Genomic DNA, 23,207 nt, shown 5'->3' on the forward strand with positions numbered 1-23,207 from the left:
AAAGAGTTCAAAGGTATATTTATTGGGATCATATTAAAAATTAACTCAAGGAGAGCTGATACAGCCATGACGCCCTTATTTACCCAAATACAAAGTGTCTTCCACTCCTTTAAGTTCATGTTTGTATGTTTCAGGAGTTTCTCTCATAGAGATCTTAGTTCCCCTACCAGGGACTGAACCCATGCCCTTGGCAGTGAAACCTGAAGTCTTAGTCATTGGACCACCAGGGAACTCCCTGGATGTTTCTATTAATTTTAACCCTAAAGTATGTATTTGTTATCATAAATAGGATCTTCTATTATAGGTTGGAATTCCAACAGAACAAAAGGAAAAGCCAAGCTGGCTAGGGAGGCTGTGGAGCAAGTGGGCGGGAGGAGATGGCTACTGATACATGAGCCCAGACTGGGATGTGAGAACTAGTCACGGAGGTATGTTAGGAGGAGGACAAGGTTTAGGAGCCTGATCCCCCATGGCCTACATATTCCTGCGTTGCTGAACTGAACACTGACTGTGGTTTATCCGTTTGAGCTGTACTAGCTGTTTTCATTGACCCATGTAACTGAGAGAGAAGCTGATGTGAAGGCCTGGAGACTGGTGGAGGTGACCCTGCATGGCAAGCCCTGTCAAATGCACAGCAAGAGTGGCTGGCAGCCCTAAGGGACCAAGACACACTACTGAACCCATGTCTGGGCTCAAGGTTCCACCCAGTCAGGGTAACAGAAGCCACTGGTTGATGGAGCCCTCAAACAGCAGGGTCACTGTACCCACCTGACCCAGCATGGCAACCAGGCCTGAATGTGTTGCTACAACAGGTAGCTCCCTGTCTCCCGCCTCAGATACCACCAGTGCCTTCCAGAAGAAAGCTGTGCCCTCTGGGAAGAAAACAAAAGTCAGTCTGCCTGCACCTGGGCAAAGTGAGCAGTAGGTCTTTACTGTCTGAACTCTCCATCAGCCACCCAAAGCCAGCACATGCCGAGGGACGCCGGAGCTTCATTCTTGTGGGAGTCACAGCAGACTGACAGCCACCACCTCAGCACTAATTCTGTAAGGGTTCACAGGAGTTCCCAAGCTAGTTTTGCAGTTTTCCTTAACTTTGAAATTATCTCAAGATAAAAAGATTCTTAAACACATAGCAAAACAACACACATTTTACAAGGGCATGCACAAACAAAAGGACCTGAGTGAAATAGGTAAGGATGGTTGTCAATAAAAGAGGGGCATGAAAGAGGAGTGAGGACTGGGTTTCAAAGAAAAAGAACAGTGAAGAAATAAAACCAACAGAAAACACCAGACAGGCCTGGCAGGAACCAATCATTATGTATGATTGACTTATTCCTCTGCATCTGAGATCCAAAAATGGAAGAAAAAAGACAGAGGCAGAACACAACACTCCACTGCTGAAAGTGGGCGTTCAACGAGATGAGGCAGACAGAGGAGGCAAACCCAAAGGGATGTGGTGCTGGGGAGTCTCTGGAAATAAGGATTTCCCAAGCAGGTATTTGGTACTCTGGGAAATTCATGGCTGTGGAATGTCTTCTACCCAGAGAATTCCAGGTGATAAAATACCACCAACAGAATGTGCTGCAATGGGTTTTTCTGCCTCTGGTAATTATGATAAAAACACAGCTCTGGGGGACTTCTCTGGTGGTTCAGTGGTTAAGAATCCACTTTGCAATGCAGGGGATACGGGCTGATTCTTAGTTGGGGAACTAAGATCCCACATGCCATGGGGCAACTAAGCCTGTGCACCACAACTAGAGAAGCCCACATGCTGCGAAGAAGACCCAGAGCAGCCAAAAATTTAAAAAGAGAAAGACACAACATGCAGACATGCAGCTGGTGTGGCTATATTAATATCAGACAAAAGAGATTTCAAAAAGAGGATTACCAGAAATAAAGACCGTCATTTAATAATGAAAAAACAACCATTTCAAGACACAGTAATCCTATATATGCATATACATAAGAAGAGTTTCAAAAATACACAAAGCTAAAACAAACAGAACTACAGGGAGAAACAAGCAAATCTAAAACAATAACTGGATATTTTAACACCCCCTCTCACCTCTGTCTCAATAACTGACAGAATTAGCAGACAAAAATTCAGTAGGAAATGGCTTGGCAGTGTTTTATAAAGTTAAACATATAGTTCCCATATAACTGGGCAAGTCCATTATTAGGTATCTGGGGAAGAGAAATGACAACACATGTCCGCACAATGAGTCATTCACAGATGTTCATAGAAACTTTCCATTGTAATACAAAACTAAAAAGAACCTAAATGTCCAATAAAAGGTGACAGAAAACAAATTGTGTTATATATGTAAAATAGAATACTGATGTTGTGGTTCAGTCATTAAGTTGTGTCTGACTCTTTGCAACCCCCATGGATTGCAGCATACCAGGCTTCCCTGTCCTTCACTATCTCCTGCTGCTGCTGTTGCTAAGTCGCTTCAGTCGTGTCCGATTCTGTGAGACCCCACAGATGGCAGCCCACCAGGCTCCCCCGTCCCTGGGATTCTCCGGCAAGAATACTGGAGTGGGTTGCTATTTCCTTCTCCAATGCATGAAAGTGAAAAGTGAAAGTGAAGTCGCTCAGTCGTGCCCAGCTCTTAGGGACTCCATGGACTGCAGCCTACCAGGCTCCTCCATCCATGGGATTTTCCAGGCAAGAGTACTGGAGTGGGGTGCCATTGCCTTCTCCCATTATCTCCTGAAGTTTGCTCAAACTCATGTCCACTGAGTTGGTGATGCCATCCAACCGTCTCATCCTCTGTCTTACCCTTCTCTTGCCTTCAATCTTTCTCAGTATAGTGTCTTTTCCAACGAGTTAGCTTTTCTTATCAGATGGTCACAGTATTAGAGCTTCAGCTTCAGTCCTTCCAATGAATATTCAGGAACGATTTCCTTCAGGATGGACTGGCTGGATCTCCTTGCAGTCCAAGGGACCCTCAACTATCTTCTTCAGTACCACAGTTCCAAAGAAACCATTTTCGGCACTCAGCCTTCTTTATGGTCCAATTCTCACATCTATACCTGACTACTGGAAAAACCATAGCTTTGACTAGATGGACCTCTGTTGGCAAAGTGACGTCTCTGTTTTTAACATGCTGTCTAGGTTTGTCATAGCTTTCCTTTGATGGAGCAAACATCTTTTAATATCATGGCTGCAGTCACCATCCACAATGATTTTGGAGCCCAAGAAAATAAAGTCTGACACTGTTTCCATTGTTTCCCCATCCATGTGCCATGAAGTGATGGGACTGGATGCCATGATCTTAATTTTCTGAATGTTGAATTTTAAGCCAGCTTTTTTACTCTCCTCTTTCACTTTCATCAAGAGGCTCTTTAGTTCTTCCTCACTTTCTGCCATAAGGGTGGTGTCATCTGCATATCTGAGGTTATCGGTATTTCTCCCAGCAATCTTGATTCCAGCTTGTGCTTCATCCAGCCTAGTTTTTCGCATGATGTATCTGCATATAAGTTAAATAAGCAGGGTGACAATACACAGCCTTGATGTACCCCTTTCCCAATTTGGAACCAGTCTGTTGTTCCATGTCCAGTTCCAACTGTTGCTTCTTGACCTACACACAGGTTTCTCAGGAGGCAGGTAAGGTGGTCTGTAATTCCCATCCCAGAATTTTCCAGTTTGTTGTGATCCACACAGTCAAAGGTTTTAGCACAGTTAATGAAGAAGTAGATGCATCCCATGCATTGGAAGGCAGATTCTTAACCACTGGACCACCAGGGAAGTCCCTAGCTAATATACATTTAAGATGCATACACTTCACCATACATAAATTCTACAGTAAAAGAAAACTGTAAACAAATACTGAACTCTAATGATATGTATGCTGAAGTGTTTAGATCATAGTGAACTGATGTCTGCAATTTACTTTGAAATGCATCAGAAAAATAAAATGGGTTGATGGATGGGTAGAAGGATGAAGAGATGGGTAGATATGGGATAAAACAAATACAGCCAACATTAATGGCAGAATACACTAGGCAGTGTATATATGGGTATTTGCTATAAAATTCTTGCAACTTTGGTGTATTCAAAACTTTTCATAATAAAATGCTTGGGTAGGGACTTCCCTGGTGATCCTGTGGCTAAGGCTCCATGCTCCCCATGCAGGGGGCCTGGGTTCAATCCCTGGTCAGGGAACTAGATCTCACATGCCATCGTGAAGATTTCAGATTCAGTGTAGCCAAATAAATAAATACATAATAAAAATTTAAACCCTTTAAAATGTTTCAGGGTGGCGCTGGGTGTGGAGGAAGCAGACTATGGCTGCATACTCCCCTTTCGAGAAGTGGGGCTGAGGATGCACAATTATTTCGGAAAGGAGCCTTAGAACAGAGCTGAAAAAGGTCTGACATCAGATTTCCATGGGCAAGTCCACTTCAGACACTGTGCATATCTCAGAACAAAACTGAAGAGTGATATGTCCACCAGCAGTAATAAAATACTTAAGACACAGTCGGTCCCAGAACATTTCCTGACACGTGACAAGGAGGATAACATACCTAACACACAGGTCTGTTCGAGGCATTTTAATTAATAAAACTGTATCCCCACCGTGTAAACAGCAAAAGGAAAATGGAATATTCCAAACCACACCTGACTGGAGAGTTACTGTAACAACACATAGAAGCACATTATATATCTGGGGAAATAAGTGCATGTAATTTCAAACTATAGAATGAAGAATAAATGATTCAAATAAAAGTTTCTCTTCTCAGAGTCACAGGTAACACACAGGTGAAACAATATACCCCAAGCCCGAGTGGGTGACTCCCATAACAGGTTTTACTAAAGAACAGTAACACAACAGGGTCAGACTGACCATTTTTCTCACTTTCGGAATTCAACTATTCGTTCCGCCTCCTGGGTTACAAGATACATATGCACTACAGTTCACCATACTAAGCCTCAAACAAAAGCCCAAACTCCAACTTCCCACTGCACTCCCTAAAGAGGATTATTTTCATGGCACTGTACACATTTAATGCCTGTGATCAAATCACCTAATTCTTAACACAATCCAGCAGAAAACTGCTACTGTTCAGGCACACTTAGGAGGAAAACCTGTAACATTTTTGGCACTGGCACACACCTAAGAAAAAATGTCCTTTTTATCCCTGCTAAATTGACAAATCCAAATCTAAACTCCCTCTCAACTGCATAACTGTTAAAACTGAGCACCACATTTGAAGAAGAGCCACTGGCCTTGGACTGAGAGATAAGAAAGAGGAAACAGAGTAGTTAGAAGGCCCACAAAAATCCCAAGCCAGGATGATAGCATGGAGGCTGGGCAACACAGCTCAGCCCCACGTCCTGCCACAGACCCAAGGCCACACAACCACAGAGAGTGGTCAGTTTGTGGCCCAGAGCACATGCAGGTGATGCCGCCTCTTAAAGCAGCTCGTCCATGTCTAAGGTGACAGTGGAGACCAGGTTCCAGAACCTCTGGGCTAGATTGAGACAGACCGGACAAAACCATCCTAGCACAGGACTGACTACACCAGACTCAGCACATCAACCTGATGTTCAGGGTCAGCTTCACAATAGCCCACTGTCTTAGTCTGCCTGAGCAAAGCGCCACAGACCTGGTGGCTTCAAAAACAGGTATTTCTCCCAGTGCTGGAGGCTGCGCGTCCAAGACCAAGGTCCTAGGGCCTCTTTCTCAGCTTAGAAACGCTCATCTTCTCCCTGATCCTCATGTCGTCTTTCTACTGAATGCACATCCCTGGTGTCTCTTTGTCCAAACTGCTTCTTCTTACAAAGATATCAGTCATATGGGATTAGGGTCCATCCTGCTACTGCTGCTAAGTCACTTCAGTTGTGTCCGACTCTGTGCGACCCCATAGACGGCCACCCAGCAGGCTCTGCCGTCCCTGGGATTCTCCAGGCAAGAACATTGGAGTGGGTTGCCATTTCCTTCTCCAATGCAGGAAAGTGAAAAGTGAAAGTGAAGTCGCTTAGTCGTATCTGACTCTTAGCGACCCCATGGACTGCAGCCTACCAGGCTCCTCCGTCCATGGGATTTTCCAGGCAAGAGTGGGGTGCCATTGCCTTCTTCAGGGTCCATCCTAGTGACCTCATTTATCTTTAATCACCTCTTTAAAAGCCCTTCTCTAAATGCATACCCATTCTGAGGTATTGGGGGTCAGGGCTTCACCACATGAATTGGCGGGGGCAGGGGGGAGGCGGGGGGCAGTGTACAGTTCAGCCCGTTAACAGCTGGGGGGCAGTGGTGGATGAGGAAAAAGTGTACCCGAAACAAGCTGCCCACGCACTGACAATACTTGACATTGAGGTACAGGGGCTTTGTTAAAAGATTTTCTCTATACTTGTACTTGATGTCTTCATAACAAAAATGTTTCCTTATTCACTCTTATCAAATCACACTCATTAAAATCCATCCTCATCTGTCTACTGAGCTTCCCCTCAAGCTCTGTGGCCACAGAGCTCACTTGTCTCCTTAGCATCTGCACCCAGCGCAAAGTCAATGGCAATGAACAGTTCTTTAGGGAATGAATGAAAACCCCCCAATGGCTTCAGCTGTCCACAGGACCAAAACCAAACCCTGCCCTCCCATGCCCTGGGCCCCAAGCCCTCCCCAGCACTTCTCCTGCTTCTGCATATGACATCCATGGTCCCCCAGAGGAATTAGCGGATGCCTGTGTCTCTCCTGATATAATGGCACTGGCCCTCTCTCATTCTCTAACATAGTGTAAAGAGCTTACTCTGCAAATAAAATGCAATGTCTTCAGCCCTTCTCACTGCACTAAGCATGAAACAGGCACTCAAATATATAAACAGGATGATTTCACACAGATCAGCTAAATCTATAGTACTTAACTGAGTCACACCAGGGTGATGATGAAGATGGGGCAGCTGGGTTATTACTGCTGACAGAAATGAAGAAATAAAAGACCACAGTAACTGCAGTGACCAAACCTATAGGGGACAGAAGGCACTTGTCCTTGACCACACAGGGCAGAATACTGACATCCCTTCTTATTCCAAAGCAGTTCCTTTGTAGACTTGTCACAGAAATGTCTTCCCTTACTGTCTTCCTCTCAAATGATGATCAGAGCAGAAACAGAAAAGTTCTAAGATTCTGATGAGCTTTCTGAGTCTAAACTATCATCGTCAGTGGATTATCAACCCAACTGAAGAAGAACAGGGAATCTAAGTTCCTAATGCAAAAAAGTAATCAATACATGATGCTACATAAATGGTAATTATCCAAACCGGAAAAGGAATGAGACCCATGTTTGCCAGTTACTCTGGACTCATCAACTGATGGCCTGACATCTGGTCCCCACCAGATACCTCCTGCAGTGGTCTTCTGGCCTCCTCAGCCCAGGGCGCCAAAATGCCACCCAAGAATCCCTGTGGCAACTATTTGAGAGAAAACAAAACAAGGTATAGAGGCCCGAAGTCACTCTGTTAACCCATATTATGGCTGGGACACCTATAGAATCAATTTAGTTATAAAAGCAATTTACTAGGCCATGACCAGCAGTTCAAAAAAAGCCAGCGTGCACTACCTATAGTTAGAATTCTTTCTTTAAACTTTCATTTCAGCCATACAAACACTTGTACATACCCACACATACCTGTGGGGAACGTATGGCTGCCTGAGGGCTGGTGTACCACAAGCTCCAAGTTCCTCACAAACATTAGCTAGGGGATGACTTGGCAGGTACATGAGCTGATAACAGGGGACCCACATCCGAGAGGAATTTTTTCTCCCTACTTCTTACACGGAAACTTCAAAAATTCACAGAAGTAGGCAGAATAACAAATAATGAATACCCATTGCCAAAGCACTCAGCCATCTCCCCTCTTTTCTCTCTAGTCTGAGTAAAGCAAACCTCAGAAGTCATCTTATTTCACCTATAAGTATCTCAGTGTATGCGTCTATCAGTTCAGAACTTGATAAAACATAATACAAAACATTACACCCAACAAAATTAATAGTAACCCTTTATTATCATTTACACCTAGTCCTATATTTCTAGGGTATTTTATAATTTTTTTTTTTTAATTTAAAGAATACAAATAAATGGATAAATGGAAAAAGATTTAATTTCATTCAGGCTGAAATCATGCGGCCTCAGACCCAACAGCAGCAGAAGCAGCAGAAACCAGGACCTGAACATGGTTGAGGGCCAACAGTGACTTTCCACAACTATGTCTTCCCAAGGGCTGTGATCCTCATCTGAGTCAAGTGTTTTTATAAAAAGGCACACAATACAACTCAAATGTACACCTAAATTTCCTACAAAAAAGAATTACATCTTGACAGAATAGTATCAAAATTCATGGATCTTGGGTCTGTTCTATAAAGAGGCAGCCTTATTCTCCAAATCCTCAAGCAGGACTTGTGGTCTGAAAGGCACCAGTTACTCTGGGGACATTTAGGCAGGAGAGGGACCTCCGTGGTCACTCCTACTCCCCGGGTCCCAGGCCTCTGGCAGCTAGTGGACCTCTCTGTCCACATGCTTACCCCTCAGGCCTCCCCACCTTCCCACCAGCTCCTCCCACACCCCATCACCCAGCGCCTTCCACCGGGCATTACTGGCTCAAGTCACCCTCATCATATGTGCCAGGGTAGCCTGAGAAAGGACAGGGCTGTACCTGCGCACTTTATATGAAATCCACTCTGGTCTACTGGTTCTCTGGCAGCTCGATGAGTCCTGTCCTGGGGAAATAGGCCACGTTAGAACAAGCCTGAATAACTGCTCGACAGAACACCGAGACAAGTATCTGAAGACCTGGAAAGCCTACAATGCACATTTTTTAAGGTTTAAATCTGCACTTTTTGAGGAAGCTAACTTGGAAAGAGAATTTAAATGTCCAAATGCTATTTTCATAAAACTATTAAGTCTTTATTTGCTGCTTTAGCTTGAATTGGTGTTGAAGCTTTAAAATAGAGAGCTCTGATTAACTTACCATAATGAGAACTTAAGCATCAAACTGATTGAGCTGTATGTGACCTCACATTGAATGGGGGAGAGAGCAGAAAGGTTCTGCTGGCTTGCAATTGGCTGAGAGTAAGAGATAAAGTGTGCTAAGTCGTGGCCTGGATAGGAATCTATGCCTCAGAGCCTTCTGTCTAGTCGTCTGTGGGAAAATGGGCTAGGGCAGTGGCAAAATACAGAGAAAACACAAAACTCCTGGCTTAGGCAACTATGTAATTAACAGACTATCTCCTTTAATAGACAATGTAATGTATTAATCTTCTCTAGGCTTAAATCTTTCCATTGCCCCCCATGATAAAATTCTTGAGTTTCACTGGTTTTTTACTTCTATTCCTAAAGCTCAGGAATGTCTTACCACTTCACTTCTCTCTCAATATGCTGAATATTCAAATATTTCTTCCAGAGCTGGTAGAAAGTTCTAGAAAAAATACAGTCATTCTCATCCTTCCCTGTCACAGACAGACTAGTACCCACTTGAAAGGAATAATTCTCCTTAGCAGACACTGTTTGGACTGATTGTGGAAGATACCATGTGGCTAGGATTGGTCCTCTGCTAGAACTGAGCCAGCTAATCTACAGAATGCTGGCAGCCAAGAATGCTGGTGACAGGCCTCCTCCTATTGGCCCACCTGCCTATCTGTGACAGGGAAGGATGCAACTGACTGCATTTCTTATGGAGCCTTCTTCCAGCTTTGGTAGAAACATTAAACTCAGATTTCTCCCTTTTTGGTGGGCAGCATCCCTCTGTGGTCCATTGCTTACAGAATCACTTTCTTGGGTTGTTTTCCAGACTTAAGCCAATTTTGCAGGTAACTGCAACTGATACCGCACTTGAATTTAGACAGGCATGCTAAGAACGTAACAAAGCAATGAATAAAGAAAGTGAGAGAAGCAGGACACAATCTCCTGAAAACCATCTGGCTGCACTTCATTTGAATACCTTTTGAAATGGGGCCCCTTGTGATGAGTAATCCTCAACTGAAGGACACAGCTGGCTCTGAAGAGCAGAAAATCAGAACATTTATAAAGGTCTGTTTTAAACTTGTGCATAAAAGTGCACATAGGTGAAAATGAAAATAACAAGTACGACACTTGGGATTATAAAGCCTGTACTTAAGAAAGATACATTTCATTGAAATCCACTATTCATTTCAATGATAGCTTATCCCGTGTGGTTATTTGACTCCTTAAAATGTTGAGTTTCTTTATCAATTACTCGAGCCTGTAATTAAAGACATAGTTTAAAAAGTACACAGACTAAGGAGCCTCTTGAACTATGTCCTAAATCCAACTGCCAAATATAACGTCACTGAAATCGCTCAGCTGGTACTAGGTAGAGCAAAACTCTGCCCGCGCCGGCCGAAGCGTGAACGGGCTGTATCATGTAGCAGTTTTTGTTTTTACTTGATACTCCAATAATGAAGTCAATTAAGCAGCAAATGTTTCTACGTTAACCTTACACCCCATTTTCTCAAAGACACTATCCCTAGAAAACTTTCTGGCCCATAATCGGGGCCAGCTCCTCTGCAGCCTCTGGTCACTCACCCGCCGGGAAGGCCATGTGGAGAGCCTAGGTTTGGGGGAGAGTCACTGACCGGAAGGGGCGGAAAGGCGTGGCTCCTTCCTCCCCCGCGCGCCCTGCAGGCAAAAGACCACCTAAACCCATTGTCCAGGGGCTCGTCTCCTACTCCACCGCGCGGAGACTGACTCCAGCGACCCTGTCCCGGGCCCGACCGTGCGCCGTTCATCGGGGGGCCCCGGCCTGCCCACCACGCTCACCTCCCACAGAGTGAGTCTCCCGGCCTCCCAACGTCGAACTTCCAACCTGGGGCCTCCCCACGCCGGACTCCCACCTCGGACTTCCCCGTGCCGGGCCTCCCCACGCCGGACTCCCGTCCTAGACCTCTCCACACCGAACCTCCTAAATCAGAACTCCCCTCCACGGACCTCCCAAGCCAGACTTTCCCACGCCCCGTACCGGCCGACCGACGGGCAGCCCCGAGGGACCCTCCCATGTCCCCCGAGCCCTTCCCCGCCCAGCCCCAGCCCCTCCGCCTTCCGCCTGCCTAGGTCTGGGGTCCAGCACGCCCCCGGCTCAGCCTTCGGGCGGACGCGCTCTGCAGGCTCACCTTCTTGCCCTTCTTGCCCTCTTCCTCCATGTCTCCGCGAGCGGCCCCCGCGGCCTGGCCCGCCCCGGGAGCGCCGCGCCGCCCGCTGCCGCTACATGCTCGCCCTGGCCCCGCGGCCACCGCCGGTCCTGCGCCGCTCGCCCGGCCGCAGTCTCCACCCGTGGCCGCCAGGGGCCGTCCGCGCCCTGCACCCCACACCCCGCACTTCCGGGCCGAGGGCGCGGCCCCGCCCCCGCGAATACGCCCCGCCCCGTGTGCGCACGCCCCTTCGGCCCACACGCCCCGCCTCCAACCCTTCAGAGCCGCTGAGAACGAGCCTGCCCTCCTCGCCCCTTCAGGACCTCGGGAGCGCGTCTGTCGCGCCCTTACGCACCACCCCCAACGCCCGTCGGGGAGGGCCAGAGCGCGCCTGCCCCGCCTTCAGCCCGTCCTCCTGCCCCTCAGAGCTACAGGAGCGCCTCCAGCTTTTCAAGTCTGCCGCCATCTTTACGGCAGCCAACTTCCCAGCCTGCCTCGCGCTCAGGGACAGGGAGCTCGGGCCGACAGGAAACGGAGGGCGGGGCCGGCGGGACGGGTGGGACCTGTGGGGAAGGTAAAGGACGGGAAGAAGGTAGGGCGTGGTTCTATGGGAGGTGGCCTGTGGGAGAGGAAGGCGGAGCTGACGAAAGGGGCAGGACCGGCGGAGAGGGCGGCGGGGCTGTGGGTGGGAGAGGCCGGCGGGGATAGAAGGGCGGGGCTTGCGGAAAGGTGAAGGCGGGAAGCCAAAGGCCGGGCCTGCTGAAGGAGTCGGGCCTGGGGAATGGGCGCAGGACTACAACCTTTTCTTTTCTCCCTTTACTTTCCATTCCTGCAGACACTGGGAAGACTTCCTATGTTCCAGACTTCCTATTCAAACCTGTCAGGGAAGTTTCAATGCAACAGAACACGTCCGGACCCTACAGAATAAAACTTCGAACTTTAACCAGTCACCTAGAAGTAACAGCAGTCTTAAAATGAGATCCGGACGGATTGGTTTGCCCAAAAGTACACTGCAAATTGGAGTTAGCAGCAGCAGGCCCCGGAGAAGGCGATGGCAGCCCACTCCAGTACTCTTGCCTGGAAAATCCCATGGGCGGAGGAGCCTGGTGGGCTGCGGTCCATGGGATCGCTAAGAGTCGGACACGACTGAGCGACTTCACTTTCACTTTTCACTTTCCTGCATTGGAGAATGAAATGGCAACCCACTCCAGTACTCTTGCCGGGAGAATCCCAGGGTCGGCAGAGCCTGGTGGGCTGCCGTCTATGGGATCGCACAGAGTCGGACACGACTGAAGCGACTTAGCAGCAGCAGACCCACTTTTTTGCCACGACTAAGCTGCCAGTAAGAACCTTGCAGCACACGTAGCATGTAAACTCACCAAACAAACCGCTGTTTGCCTCAACTGATCTTTTTTAAGAGTATTGCCTCCTGTAGCAGCGGTCAGTAGATTATCTCTCAGCTTCACATTCACTCTCAGTTCTCATCGCGGGATGGACCTGGGCCTTTTGAGCATTAGTCCTTTGCCAGGTAACCCAGTGTGAAGCTTTGCCAGGAGAAACTGCTTGGAGGCAGTGTGGGAGGGAAGGGGCTTTGTTACCTAGATTCAGTGAGTTTTCTTGGCAGGCACATGCCTAAAGAGGCCTCTGAGGCGCGCACCTTCCTACATCAGGGGTAGTTTCTCCAACTCAGGGTTCGCCCAAGCACTTGACGCTGCAGGGGGGGCCTGCCAGCAACACCCAGCAGCCGGCAGATTCCTCCAGTACTCATCTTGAGAAATTTTATATCCGGAGTGGTCAGCAAGACCCCCTCCATGAACAGTTTTCCCTGCACTCTAGAGCAGGGGTCCCCAATCCTCTGGGAGGCCTGTTAGCAACAAAGCCACCACACATCAGGAGGCGAGCAGCGGGCCAGCAAGCCAAGCTTCATATGCCTTCCCCATGGCTCCCATTGCTCACAGTACCACCTGAACCATCCCAGCTACCATGCCCGTGGAAAAATTGCCTTCCACGAAATTGGTCCTTGGTGCTATGCCAAAAAGGTTGGGGGCCCCTGCAGTAGAGGGTAGACTTAAGCAAGCTTTGCCAGCACCTCTCTGCCATTCCGTGAGCTGTAGCTATGCTATCTCTGACAAAAGTCTGGACCTCAGCCCCAGGGGGAAGAAGAGCCTGTGTTCCCTGCAGTAGCCTTCAGTATAATAGTTGCTCCTTATATCTACTATTCTTGTATTCAGAGTTCTCTTCACCTTTAATACCCATTCCCTTGTTACCCTAATTTTCTGTTATACTTAATAATTCTTTATAGTAAATGTTTCCTACACTATTTCTATCTCCTGATTGAACCCTATTTGATAAAGATACCAAAGAAATGAGTGGTCTCTAGTACTCCCTGAAGGCATTAGGGATTAGGCATTAGGCATTCCAGTCCCTTTGGTACATAAAGCCAAAGTGTGGGAAATGACTTTTCAATCTCCCTCCTGCAATAATTAAGCTTCCCACATTCACAGACACAAATAATGCAATGCATTCAGTGGTTATTCCCCCACCATTCACTGAAAAGAGGCCTGATATTTTAGATCTTCCACTAATGTACCTTTGCATACTCATCATGCTATAATGTTGTAAATAACCCTACTAAAACTTCCCTTAACCTAGTGTTAGGAAAAACTCACTCAATTCCTGTATTTCTCCCTTGCTTTTTTCACACTACCATATTTACACTTCTGACACCAGATGTGTGGGCTTTTTTACCACACCAAGCAATTTATTGACACCAGCTGTCTGTCCTATATTTAAATCAATTCTGATACAGCGACCTGTAGAGACCATTGGATCTCACTGGTAAAGGGCTCAGTTCCACAAGACTGACCTGCATCCCACTTCAGATGACAATTAAAAGTTCATATTGTTACTTGTACTTCTGACTAACCAGCTATAAATTGGAGATTCCCAGGATACCCTCCTTGAACGCAAATAATATGTTAGAATGGTTCACAAAATTCAGGAAAACAGATTCCTTATTGTTTATCAGGGTTGTTAGTTTGGCTGTGCCAGGTCTTAGTTGCAGCATGTGGGATTTAGTTCCCTGAGCAGGGATCAAACCCAGGCCTCCTGCAGTGGAAGTGTCGACCACTGGACCATCACTGAAGTCTCCAGGTTGTTGTTACTCTCTATATATTCTTTATATATATATATATATATATATATATATATATATATATTTTTTTTTTTTTTTATTCGTTCAGAGCCAAATCACTAGCTTTATTTCCAGGCATTCATCCCAATTGATTTGGAAGAATAAAGAAGTTACTCTTTGGAAATGTGGTTTTATTTTTATTTGTTTTTGGATGTGTTGGGCCTTAGTTGCTGTGTACCAACATTCTCTAGTTGCCGTGAGTGTGGCCTACCCTCTGCTGCTGTTAAGTCACTTCAGTCGTGTCCGACTCTGTGTGACCCCATAGATGGCAGCCCACCAGGCTCTCCTGCCCCTGGGATTCTCCAGGCAAGAACACTGGAGTGGGTTGCCATTTCCTTCTCCAATGCATGAAAGTGAAAAAATGAAAGTGAAGTCGCTCAGTCGTGTCCGACTCTTGGAGACCCCTAGTTGCAGCAATTGGGCTTCTCATTGTGGTGGCTTCTCTTGTTGTGGAACACAGGCTCTAGGGCACAAGGGCTTCAGTAGTTGTGGCTCATGGGCCCTTGTGTGTGTGCTCAGTAGCTGTGCGGCTCAGGTTTAGTTGCCCCACTGCATTTGGAATCTTCCAGGACCAGGGATTGAACTTGTGTCTCCTGAATTGGCAAGCAGATTCTTAACCACTGGACCACTGGGAAAGTCTGGAGATGTGGTTTTAGAAAAAGTTCTTTTCAATATTTGAAGTAGTTAAATCCTGCTGACAGGTCTGTCTCTCTTTGTGCCAGCCTCATGCAGCCTCCTCATATAAGGCAGTTGAGCTTTGATTTTGTGGTTTTTAATGTTTTGGTATCATTTTTTATTACTTGGAGCATCTTGCCCTTTCTAGTGACTTTTGTTGGTTATCATTTCAGAAAAAAAATTTTCTTTCAGTCCTTGGCAAGTCCACCATTTTTGGTCACACACACACACACCCTGTCACATCCATACTCTGACCCTTCATAACCATTTATTTTCCTGGTTCTCTTTATTTCATGGCAGAGTGACAGAATGGAGAGAGCAGTAAATTCTGAGCTTAAACAACCTGTACCAAGCCCTAACCTTCTGTGAGATCTTCAGCAAGCCATTTAACTTCTCTAGGTTAATTTCTATGTTGGGGCTTCCCTGGTGGCTCAGAATCTGCCTGCAGTGCAGGAGACCTGGATCTTACCTGTGTCGGGAATATCCTCTGGAGAAGGGAATGGCTACAAACTCCAGTATTCTTGCCTGGAGAATTCCACAGACAGAGGAGCCCAGCAGGCTACAGTCCATGGGGTCACAGAATCAGACATGACTGAGCAACTAACACTTACACATTTTTCACACTTTCCATGTTAGCAGACTGTTCCTACTCTGTCATATGACATTTAACAAAATGATGGGATTTGAATACTATAAACTGAACATCATCAGTTCACTTTAGTCGCTCAGTCGTATCCAACTCTTTGCGACCTCATGGACTGCAGCATGCCAGGCTTCCTTGTCCATCACCAACTCACAGAGCTTACTCAAACTCATGTCCATCCAGTTGGTGACCTCATCCAACCATCTCATCCTCTGCCATCCCCTTCTCCCGCCTTCAATCTTTCCCAGCATCACAGTCTTTACCAATGAGTCAGTTCTTTGCATCAGGTGGCCAAAGTATTGGCGTTTCAGTTTCAGCATCAGTCCTTCCAATTAATATTCAGGACTATTTTCCTTTAGGATGGACTGGTTTGATCTCCTTGCAGTCCAAGGGACTCTCAAGAGTCTTCTCCAATGCCACAGTTCAAAAGCATCAATTTTTTGGCACTCAGCTTTCTTTATAGTCCAACTCTCACATCCATACATGACTACTGGAAAAACCATAGCTTTTACTAGATGGACCTTGTTGGCAAAATAATGTCTCTGCTCTTTAGTATAATGTCTAGGATGGTCATAGCTTTTTGTCCAAGCAGCAAGCATCTTTAAATTTCATGGCTGCAGTCACCATCTGCAATGATTCTGGAGCCCCAAAAAATAAGTCTGTCACTGTTTCCATTGTTTCTCCATCTATTTGCCATGAAGTGATAGGACCGGATGCCATGATCTTAGTTTTCTGAATGTTGAATTTTAAGCCAGCTTTTTCACTCTCCTCTTTCACTTTCATCAAGAGACTCTTTAGTTCTTCTTCACTTTCTGCCATAAGGGTGGTGTCATCTGCATATCTGAGGTTATTGATATTTCTCCTGGCAATCTTGATTCTAGCTTGTGCTTCATCCAGCCTGGTTTTTCACATGATGTACTCTGCATAGAAGTTAAATAAGCAGGGTGACAATATATAGCCTTGATGTACTCCTTTTCCTATTTGGAACCAGTCTGTTGTTCCATGTCCAGTTCCAACTGTTGCTTCTTGACCTGCATATAGATTTCTCAGGAGGCAGGTAAGGTGGTCTGTAATTCCCATCTCTTTAAGAATTTTCCAGTTTGTTGTGATCCACACAGTCAAAGGCTTTGGTGTCGTCAATAAAGCATACGTAGATGTCTTTCTGGAACTCTCTTACTTTTTTGATGATCCAACAGATGTTGGCAATTTGATCTCTGGTTCCTCTACCTTTTCTAAATCCAGCTTGAACATCTGGAAGTTCACGGTTCACATACTGTTGAAGCCTGGCTTGGAGAATTTTGAGCATTTGCTCAAGACCGGGAGCTGACTGTGGCTCAGATCATGAACTCCTTATTGCCAAATTCAGACTGAAATTGAAGAAAGTGGGGAAAACCACTAGACCATTCAGGTATGACCTAAATCAAATCCCTTAGGATTATACAGTGGATGTGACAAATAGATTCAAGGGATTAGATCTGATAAACAGAGTGCCTGAAGAACTATGGACGGAGGTTTGTAACATTGTACAGGAGGCAGTGATCAAGACCATCCCCAAGAAAAAGTAATGCAAAAAGGCAAAATGGTTGTCTGAGGATGCCTTACAAATAGCTGAGAAAAGAAGCTAAAGGCAAAGGAGAAAAAGAAATATATACCTATTTGAACGCAGAGTTCCAAAGAATAGCAAGGAGAGATAAGAAAGCCTTCCTCAGTGATCAATGCAAAGAAATAGAGGAAAACAAAGACTAGAGATCTCTTCAAGAAAATTAGATACCAAGGGAACATTTCATGCAAAAATGGCCACAATAAAGGACAGAAATGTTATGGACTTAACAGAAGCAGAAGATACTAAGAAGTGGCAAGAATACACAGAAGAACTATACAAAAAAGATCTCATGACCCAGATAATCACGATGGTGTGATCACTCACCTAGAGCCCGACATCCTGGAATGTGAAGTCAAGTGAGCCTTAGGAAGCATCACTATGAACAAAGCTAGTGGAGGTGATGGAATTCCAGTTAAGCTATTTCAAATCCTAAAAGATGATGCTGTCAAAGTGCTGCACTCAATATGCCAGCAAATTTGGAAAACCCAGCAGTGGCCACAGGACTGGAAAATGTCCGTTTTCATTCCAATTCCAAAGAATGGCAATGCCAAAGAATGCTCAAACTACTGCACAATTGCACTCATCTCACACGCTAGCCAAGTAATGCTCAAAATTCTCCAAGTCGAACTGAATATATTTACTAAGTACTGGACATAAAAATGGGCTTCCCAGGTGGCTTTAGCGGTAAAGATACACCCCCACCTCCCCCCAACCGCTCCTGCCAATGCAGGGGCTATAAGAGACACGGGTTTGAACCCTGCATTGGGAGGATGCCCTGGAGGTGGGCATGGCAACCCACTCCAGTACTCTTGCTTGGAGAATCCCATGGACAGAGGACCCTGGTGGGCTATAGTCCATGGGGTCGCAAAAAGCCAGATATGACTGAACCTACTTAGCATGCACACATACATAAAATGAGTTTCCAGTATTGCTTCATTTTCTTTACAGAACCAAGTTCTTGCTTTCCTAGCCTGATGTTGAAGACTTGAATATGTAGTTCTCATCCATCTCCTTATGTAGAAGACTCTTAAAATCCCATTAGTACTTACGGTATCTCCAACAAGCCATGCCCTTGCTAGTCTCAGTAACTTCCAATGTGCTTTTCTAAGCCTGTGTGGCAGAAATACTTGCTGAATTCTCCGACAGTCCAGTGGTTAGGACTCAAGTGCTTTCACTGCTGTGGGCCAGGGTTCAGTCCCTGGTGGAAGAACTAGGATCCCACAAGCTGCGCAGTACAGCCAAAAAAAATACACACACAAAAAACAAAATTTCCTCTCAACTCAGAGAACCTCCTCTCCACAAAGTTAGAAGAGAAAGAAAACAATTTTATTATCGGATAAGCATTAAACCAGAATGTGATGCGCATCACAATGAAAAAAATGCAAACACAGAAATCCTACTCTTCTTATATAGCTCAAAGCACATAACCCGTTACCCTAGGCAGGTTATGCAATTTGAAGTCAGGCGACAAGTGGGCTCTTAACCTTCCAAGACACAAGGAGATCAGAGTTTCAGTCCCTTGACAATATTTCAGAAAGAGGGTTCCCAGGCTCTTTGAAACATAATCTTGAGTTGTGCGCGGCCTTCGGCCTGCACCAGCCTGCCCGCGCCCCTCTCCCCGCCGGCTCCGGTACTTCGGTTCCTTTGCTAAGCCCGCTTCCCCAGTCCCTCAGTCCCCGCCCCGAGATAGCAGTAACGCGGCGCGCCTCCCATCCACTTTTCAGGACAGCTGAAATGAGCAGCTAAAGCGTACCCCGCCTCGCCCCGGCACTCTCGTGACGTCATCTCCTGGCGCCGCGCGGGATCGCGGGTCACGTGATGCACGTACCGCTGCCGGCGGGCGGCGTGATGACGCAAGGAGACTGTGCGCAGCTGCAGACATGTGTGATCGCGGTGGTGAGGGTACTCCTGGACGTTGTTACCATCCACTGCCATCGAGGGTGCCAGCTGGTGCCTGCGACCTGCTGAGTACAGGTGAGGATCGTGGAGGCTGGAGGTCCTGCTAGGGTGTGACGTGCCGGGCGCTGGACCCAGTGGGAGCTGGCGCGCTATCCCCAAGTTGTCCCGCTCTTGGCCCCGTCGGTCCGGTGCGCATTCCGGATGCTCGGCCCTGGCGGTTCGATCCCGCGGTTGCAGGGGGACTCTAACCGATCTTCTCCGAGTCCTGTTTGGAGTATACGTGCGGGCTTGGCGGGCGGCGCCGGCAGGAATAGGGTCTTGGGTATGGCCTCCCAAGGGGCGAGAACTAGGGAGGCGATACGAGACCTGCCTCTAGCTGACCGTGTGCCCCCTCCAGGTGGACGACCCTCGGCTCCTCCGCAGCAGAGCTCCTGTAAGATGCGCTGGTAAGTGACGCTACTCCGGCCCAGCTCCCCGCTCCCAGAAGTGGGTCCCCGTTTTTGGTCTACAGTTCCTAAGTATTCTCTGAGTAGTAAAAAAAAAAAAAAAAAAAAACACCCGAGAATATGGAAGACAGAGATATTTTGTATAATGATGTGATGGTGAGGATTTCATCTCGTAAGAAATGAAGTTAAAGTTAACCCTGTTCTGTCAGCTTCTTGATAAGGTTGCCTGCCCCAGGGCCGTTTCCCTCACTCTCTGAGCCAGAAGAGATTGTTGTCCCTCGTCTGTCCTTCCCTGCTGTCTGTCTTATTTGTGTCCATGGAAACCCAAGTAGGCCTAATTGAACCTCATGATCTCTTGCAGGTTCTGGTGCAGGCTGGTGCTCAGTGAAAGTACTGCTGTCTGCCCAGAGCTTTAGGGACTTGAAGGAATGTGGGCCGCAAGCCTCCAGCGTGCTTGGGTCTGCAGTGACCCTGTGCATTCCTACCGTGCTTGCAAGAAAATTTTGAAACGGTTTGAGGCCTTGCCCTGCTCCATCCAGAGCAAGGTTATAGAAATTTCAGACAGTTGCCTGTTCCCTTCCCTTTCTAGCATTCTGGGCAGCGCACAGACCTGTACTGTTTGATGTGGTGACCACTCAACACATATGGTTACATTTAAAACTCAGTTTTTCCTTCACACTACCTACATTTTAGGTGCTCAGTAGCCACATTTGGCAAGAGACTACTATACTGGACCATGCAGATTAGAGAACATTGATTATCTTTGCAGAAATTGTTTTGGACTTTAGGTGTTAGCTGTGTTGCAGGCTCTTTGAAAATTTTATTATATCTTTCAAACAAAATTCTCACAGAAGAAAGTGAAGCTCAGAGGGAGTGGTAAAGGTGGAGTTAGACCAGTAGCAGGGAATGTAGAGTGGAAAGAAAGAATGGGGATAGGCCCTGCCCTGAGGGACTGACATACAGGGTGTTACTATTAGCTGGTAAACAAGACAGACCCAAAGGCTAAGTTCTGCAACAGTGCTGGGTACTCGTGGAACTTAAGAGGGTGAGGTCAGTATGCATTTATTGTAAAGGAAGACCTCATGGGCTAGGAGGGCACAAATGTTGGTTGAACTCGGTTTTGCGCCCAACTTCCCTATTTAAATCTTTGAGGACCACCATAAGATAGCCTTAGGTCCAATGCAGATGAAGGAGTCATGGTCAGAATTGTGTGCCCAGCTTTCCTAACCAGAAAATGGCAAGTCAAACCTCTCCAATCCTACAGTCTGCTCTTTTCCAGAATGCCAGACAGGGAGGGGAGAATGAAATCCAGAAATGGGTAGGAAGTTTGGATTGGAGAGAAATGCCATTGGTGTGAGGGCTGTTGGGTCCAGGCACAGAAATGCCAGGACGGAAAGAGTGGCCAGCGTGGTCGTAGCAGGAGCAGCACAGCTCCTGTGCTCCTGGACAGTGGGATTACACCACACCTTCTCCCCTGAAGGTCAAAGCTTCTAGCAAATTTGGATCCGTCTCTTCAGTGCAAGCGTTGAACACGCCCGTCTCCTGAAGTTGCTGTCAGAGGCACTTCTCGGTGAGTCTCATGTTTCTGCAATCCTCGGAGTGAGATGCTAGCTGCCTTTTGACTTTATTTTCAAAGATATTCAAGTAACAGACAGCCTTAGGACGTTTGACATAGTGCCTCTAGGGCAGAGAGCAGATGTGCCTGGCTTTCCTGTGCTCAGAGAGCCTTTTCTGTGATGCAGCCCACTGCATGTGCAGGTGCCTTCTGGCTCCCCTTGTGTCACCTGTGGGAAATGGGGCCAGTTGGAGAACACTGATGCTCTGCATGTTGCTGTGGTTAATAAGCAACTCCTACCAGCATCCATGTAACTGACAGGCATACTTTGTCACCTGCCTTTGGTTGTGGGTATATCAGGTCCTTCACAATTCCTGACAGGCACCTCCCCCAACCCAGCAGACTCTGCACTGTGTTCCTGCTCCAGCTTCAGCAGCAGACATCCCAGGATGTGAGAGCTAGAAGAGACTTGAAAGGCGATCCCTTCCGTGGATGATAGATTATTCCAGGGAATCTGCAGTGGTGAGTATGCCGGGTCTGTCCTAGCAAATCATTTCTATTCATTTGCTGTAGGTCTCCCTGCCAAGAGGTTCAAAACCATCCACTTAATTTAATAATCCCAGGATATATCCTTACATCACTTTATTTTTACAGCAGGCCTCCATGCTGTTTCCAGCTTGTATTAACAGATGAAGAAGTGGGAACTGAGGTGGTGGCTTGCCTGCATTGATGCCCCTGGTGAAGGTGCAGCAGAATTTGAACTCAGGCCTTTGCACCACAGTTTTCTGAAGAAGTTTAAATCCTCACTTGTTTCCCTTCCAGGAGTCAGGAGTTTCTGGTTCTTGGCCCAGCTGCCATGTGCACGTCTGACTGACCTCTGACCCCAGGTTTGGATGCCATATTGTCTACTTCCAGAACAAGGATCTTCGCTATACATCGGTACCCAGGCCCCTCTGACATCTCCTGAATGAGAAGCGATATTTAATAAAACAGTTTAAAATTTGTAATTCAGCACAGTCTCTGTTTCTCTTTTTTGTGTGTTAGATACAAAGAGGAGGGCCCTGCCCTTCCTGAAGGAGTTTCAGCCAAGTTTGAGGGAGCCCCTGAGGTGTCCCCCATTCTCATTGCTTTTGAGACTGCAGAGTGGTTGATAGAGCATTAGGACCTGTCATCAGGAGCTGTACCTTGCATCCCAGAGTGGGTTCCACTGGCTTGACAGGGTTCTCTGGCTCTTGTCCTCTATACCAGTGTGGGTCAGACTCGGTTACACACCAAAGTATTGAGACCCCAGCGTGTGGATTGATACTTTTATGATGAGTTGCTCCATCCTCATGATCTTTTTCATCTGATAAATTGTTTTATAATTGAAGCCTATTTAGCTTGTTATTGGTGATCTTTTCAAGGAATGTCAGCAGGTTAGGCCAAGGCTGATTGAGCCAGAAAAAGTTAAGTAAGCCATATTTACATTCAGTTTGTTACTGATGTCATGAATGGAAAAGTACCGAAAGGGCCCTTCACCCTGAGTCACTGCAGCTACATCCTGAGGGGGCAGAGGCAGAAAGCCTCACACCTCAGAACCGCATACCAGGGGAAACCCTCCTGGCAGCCTCCCCGGTAGACGAGAAAGAGAGGTAGCAGCTCCTCACAGGCACCCTCAGGCTGGGTCATGTGGCCTTTGCGGATGCAGGTGGCTCCAGGGCCCTTCGATGGACCTTTCCCTACAATAAAAACTAGTGTGCTCTGAGACAAGGCGAAAGTAAAAGCAAATCCTAAAATGGGTACAACTGTGTAGGAGAGCTAAGAAATAGGAACTGGAGTCCTGCTACACAGGTCAATGGCATCAGCAAGCGGAGCCAGAGTGGGGGTTATTGAAGGGACTTGTATAGAGGGTGGCATCCTGAAATTGACCTAGATAACCAGTGAAACAACCCTCAGCCTCTAGGAGCCCCTCCCAGCTGTCCTTCCTCACCCACCTGTTAGCTAGTCACTGCCCCAGATTGTCACACCCTTCCCCGGGGGAAGTGGCAAATAGGGCCGCCACTTTCC

The 23,207-nt window shown here is 46.9% G+C and overlaps 2 protein-coding genes, 1 long non-coding RNA gene and 1 other non-coding gene across 5 annotated transcripts in view; 3 read left to right on the top strand and 1 right to left on the bottom strand.

Moving 5' to 3' along the window:
• The window catches only part of CCM2 (CCM2 scaffold protein), a 56,943-nt gene extending 45,630 nt beyond the window's left edge, over positions 1-11,313 (bottom strand). The window contains exon 1 of one of the 2 annotated variants that reach the window (XM_045166428.1): positions 11,130-11,313. In XM_045166428.1, coding sequence (XP_045022363.1) covers positions 11,130-11,159 — 30 coding nt within the window. In that variant the 5' untranslated portion in view covers positions 11,160-11,313. The remainder of the gene's footprint in view (positions 1-11,129) is intronic. The other variant, XM_045166427.1, reaches the window with a different exon arrangement.
• Positions 11,171-12,232, top strand: LOC123466061 (proline-rich receptor-like protein kinase PERK2). Its single transcript, XM_045166429.1, has 2 exons — positions 11,171-11,739; positions 11,983-12,232. Exon 1 carries the CDS (start codon positions 11,225-11,227, stop codon positions 11,723-11,725), a length of 501 nt encoding a protein of 166 aa, XP_045022364.1. The 5' UTR covers positions 11,171-11,224; the 3' UTR covers positions 11,726-11,739; positions 11,983-12,232.
• A 6,842-nt stretch (positions 12,233-19,074) lies between these two features.
• On the top strand, positions 19,075-22,172 carry LOC102390160. Its single transcript, XR_006552890.1, has 5 exons — positions 19,075-19,235; positions 19,558-19,606; positions 21,124-21,176; positions 21,543-21,683; positions 21,984-22,172. It is a non-coding gene; the product is annotated as an uncharacterized LOC102390160 (long non-coding RNA).
• On the top strand, positions 20,042-20,173 carry LOC112586696. Its single transcript, XR_003111189.1, has one exon. It is a non-coding gene; the product is annotated as a small nucleolar RNA SNORA9 (small nucleolar RNA).
• Positions 22,173-23,207: the final 1,035 nt, after the last annotated feature.

Source organism: Bubalus bubalis, chromosome 8 (assembly GCF_019923935.1).
Source record: "Bubalus bubalis isolate 160015118507 breed Murrah chromosome 8, NDDB_SH_1, whole genome shotgun sequence".
NCBI classification, from domain to species: domain Eukaryota; kingdom Metazoa; phylum Chordata; class Mammalia; order Artiodactyla; family Bovidae; genus Bubalus; species Bubalus bubalis.